Below are 2,630 nucleotides of genomic sequence, written 5' to 3'. Positions count from 1 at the left end.
CAGGTTGCCCAGAGAGGTGGTGGCTGCCCCATCCCTGGAAACATTCAAGGTGAGGTTGGACGGGGCTCTGAGCAACCTGATCTAGTTGAAGATGTCCCTGCCCACGGCAGGGGGGTTGGACTAGATGACCTTTAGAGGTCCCTTCCAACCCAAACCACTCTGTGATTCTATGATTCATTGGCGACGTGTAAACTATAAATATCCCAGGGAGGTAGAGAAGCAGTGAAAGACATGCCCTACCTAGTCATGATTACTGGGCGTTCTTTTATTATGGCCTAGGTAAGCCTCGTTCTTCCCAGACCTGGTATTAGCAAGGCCCTATCTCTGCAGTTCTCACCTTGACTTTGCTCAGGTAATGCAAAGTACAGGGCTCCCTCTGTACATGTACACCCTATTTTTAGAGGACAGAGCAAAGCAGCATAAATAGGGAACTGAGCGTGGCCTGAACTGGGGAGCGAGGGGGGCACTGACTGGTAGACCAGCGGCCAAATCCAGCCCACAACATGAGCCTGTCTAACCTGCTACGTTTAGCCTCACTTCCAGAAAGTCAGCAGACAGAAGGCAACAGCTGAGTGGTCTCCACTGCACCAAGACAAATTCAAGCGTTTTCGTCCATCAGATGCAATCTTACCTGGTTTGTAAGGAGGTGGCCCAAAACGGACATCGGATTTCCAGTGCTGAAAGGTTTGGTCCGTCCGGGCCTACAGAGATCACTGACATGCCATCCATGGTAATGGATGCGATAGAGATGGCGGGGTAGGTGATACAGCATTTCCACTTTGTAGAGCATGTGTTTATGTAAGCATGTCAAATGTGTATTTTGCAAACAAACGTACACTTTGCATTGTGCCAAAAATTCAGCCTGTATCGCTTTAAAAAAGAGTAAGAAAAGTTTACAGGTATCTACAAAGACTAATGTGAGCATGCAATGAGAATACTTTTGACTTTTTATTTTAGTGGAGTACCGTTTCCATGCAAAATACTACAGTGGTATCTCTCTTTGTGTTTCTTGCGGTATTTCTTATTAAAAGTGGGAGACTCAGGCAAAGATGGTATATCTTCCTACAGCAAAGTGCAGAGGCAGGTTTGAATTCTTGTTAAGCCACTTACAGTGAGGGATTAAGAACGAAGATACAAATTTCTGCCAATGTTGTTCATCACGACTAACTTGAATTACATATTAAGTAATTGCTATGCAGCTTTGGAATTATTTTGAGTAATATGAAGGCAAGCTTCTGCTCTATCTAGATTTTTAACTGTTTTTATTAGGAGATGTGAACGTGTGGCATACGGTTTTGTTTACGTGTCATTTTACAGAACATTTCTTCTTAACATAATTCAGTTCAAAGCTTGATCCATTCATATAAGAGGTCGTGGGATCAAGGCCTAATCAGGTAATATTTAAGACACTAATATAGAAGACTTATTTCTGAAAATTAAAAGCTGAATAAAAAGACATAGGAATATTAAGTCATTGTTAATGCCTTTTTGAATCAAAAACTACCAAAACCTGTCGTCTTAATCAGTGCTTGTACAGCTGTGCTAGAGTAATGATTTTCTTGGGGCAGCAGGACATTGCTTTGACATTCTGCTCATTTATAAAACTGATAAATTTAGCCAAAGAAGACCGAAGGGGGCACGGCAGCAATCTTCACATCCCAAAAGGCTGGGAAATCCATTCACATACCCAAAAGGGAAAGAAATAATCTCCTTCCGCCAGGGCTGAGGGCAGAGAGGGTAAGAACCACACTGGCACGGCATCACCAGACTAAGCCACCCTCATGTCTGGGGGCCCCCCGCCTGTGCCGCCTGCAGGCCGCACGTAGCTGAGGCAGGCGTTACGACCCGCGTCCCTACCCTCTTCCAAACCGTCTGCCCTTTACCTGGGGACTCTCTGCAGCGATGAACACCGGAACAGATCGTCTTGGGAGATTGTGGTGTCTTACATCATCGCAAGTTGTTAAGGTCAAATTAGATGAACTTTAGCCGACAAAGCTGATTCTTGCATGCCGAGGAGTCGACGCGAGTGGCTTTTGCTGGGCCCAGCCTGGCAGCGTGGGCTTTGCTAGACGTCCAGCAGGGAACTTTGAGCCGGCCGGGGGGTGCCGCAGGGGCTGTACAACCCCTTACCGCTCCTCCTGCCCTTGGAGCCAGCCAGCTTTGCTAGGCTGGCTTTCTGGTTATCGACAAGCGGCCGTGACGGCACGGTAGTCTACGCCTGCAGGTACCTCCGACAGCTGGTGGCGAGCCAGGGCTGAGGAGGTTTCTAGGCATCGCTTCCTTCCTGTTGGGAAACTTGCTCAAGCAGACGTCAGACCGCGGCTGTACTGTAGCAAAACACCATCCAGTTGCCCCTGCCCTGGAAACGGGGCACTTCAGCCACAGTACTATTTTCCAGATAAACATTACATATAAAATTGAGGTGCAACAGCCGTCAGATCAGATACAAAGTATTTAATTTTGTATTTACAGTGAGTTATGGGATCAGGATCAAATGAGTTTGTTCGCTTCTGTGGTTTTTTTTCCCCTTCCCACGGTTACTCCCTTAGATAAAAGCAAACGTCACCCATCTCATTTCACCCGATTTCTATTTCTTGCGCTCTGCTCTTGACATTCCTGAATAATACGAG

The 2,630-nt window shown here is 46.6% G+C and overlaps 1 protein-coding gene across 1 annotated transcript in view; it reads right to left on the bottom strand.

The window, feature by feature from the left end:
• Nucleotides 1-729, bottom strand: part of TMEM241 (transmembrane protein 241) — a 62,991-nt gene extending 62,262 nt beyond the window's left edge. The window contains exon 1 of the mRNA XM_009331492.1: nt 632-729. Within this exon, the coding sequence (XP_009329767.1) occupies nt 632-729 (98 nt within the window). The remainder of the gene's footprint in view (nt 1-631) is intronic.
• Nucleotides 730-2,630: the final 1,901 nt, after the last annotated feature.

This window comes from Pygoscelis adeliae, unplaced genomic scaffold (assembly GCF_000699105.1).
Source record: "Pygoscelis adeliae isolate BGI_AS28 unplaced genomic scaffold, ASM69910v1 Scaffold108, whole genome shotgun sequence".
Taxonomy (NCBI): domain Eukaryota; kingdom Metazoa; phylum Chordata; class Aves; order Sphenisciformes; family Spheniscidae; genus Pygoscelis; species Pygoscelis adeliae.
This window is presented reverse-complemented; position numbering and strand designations above follow the sequence as displayed.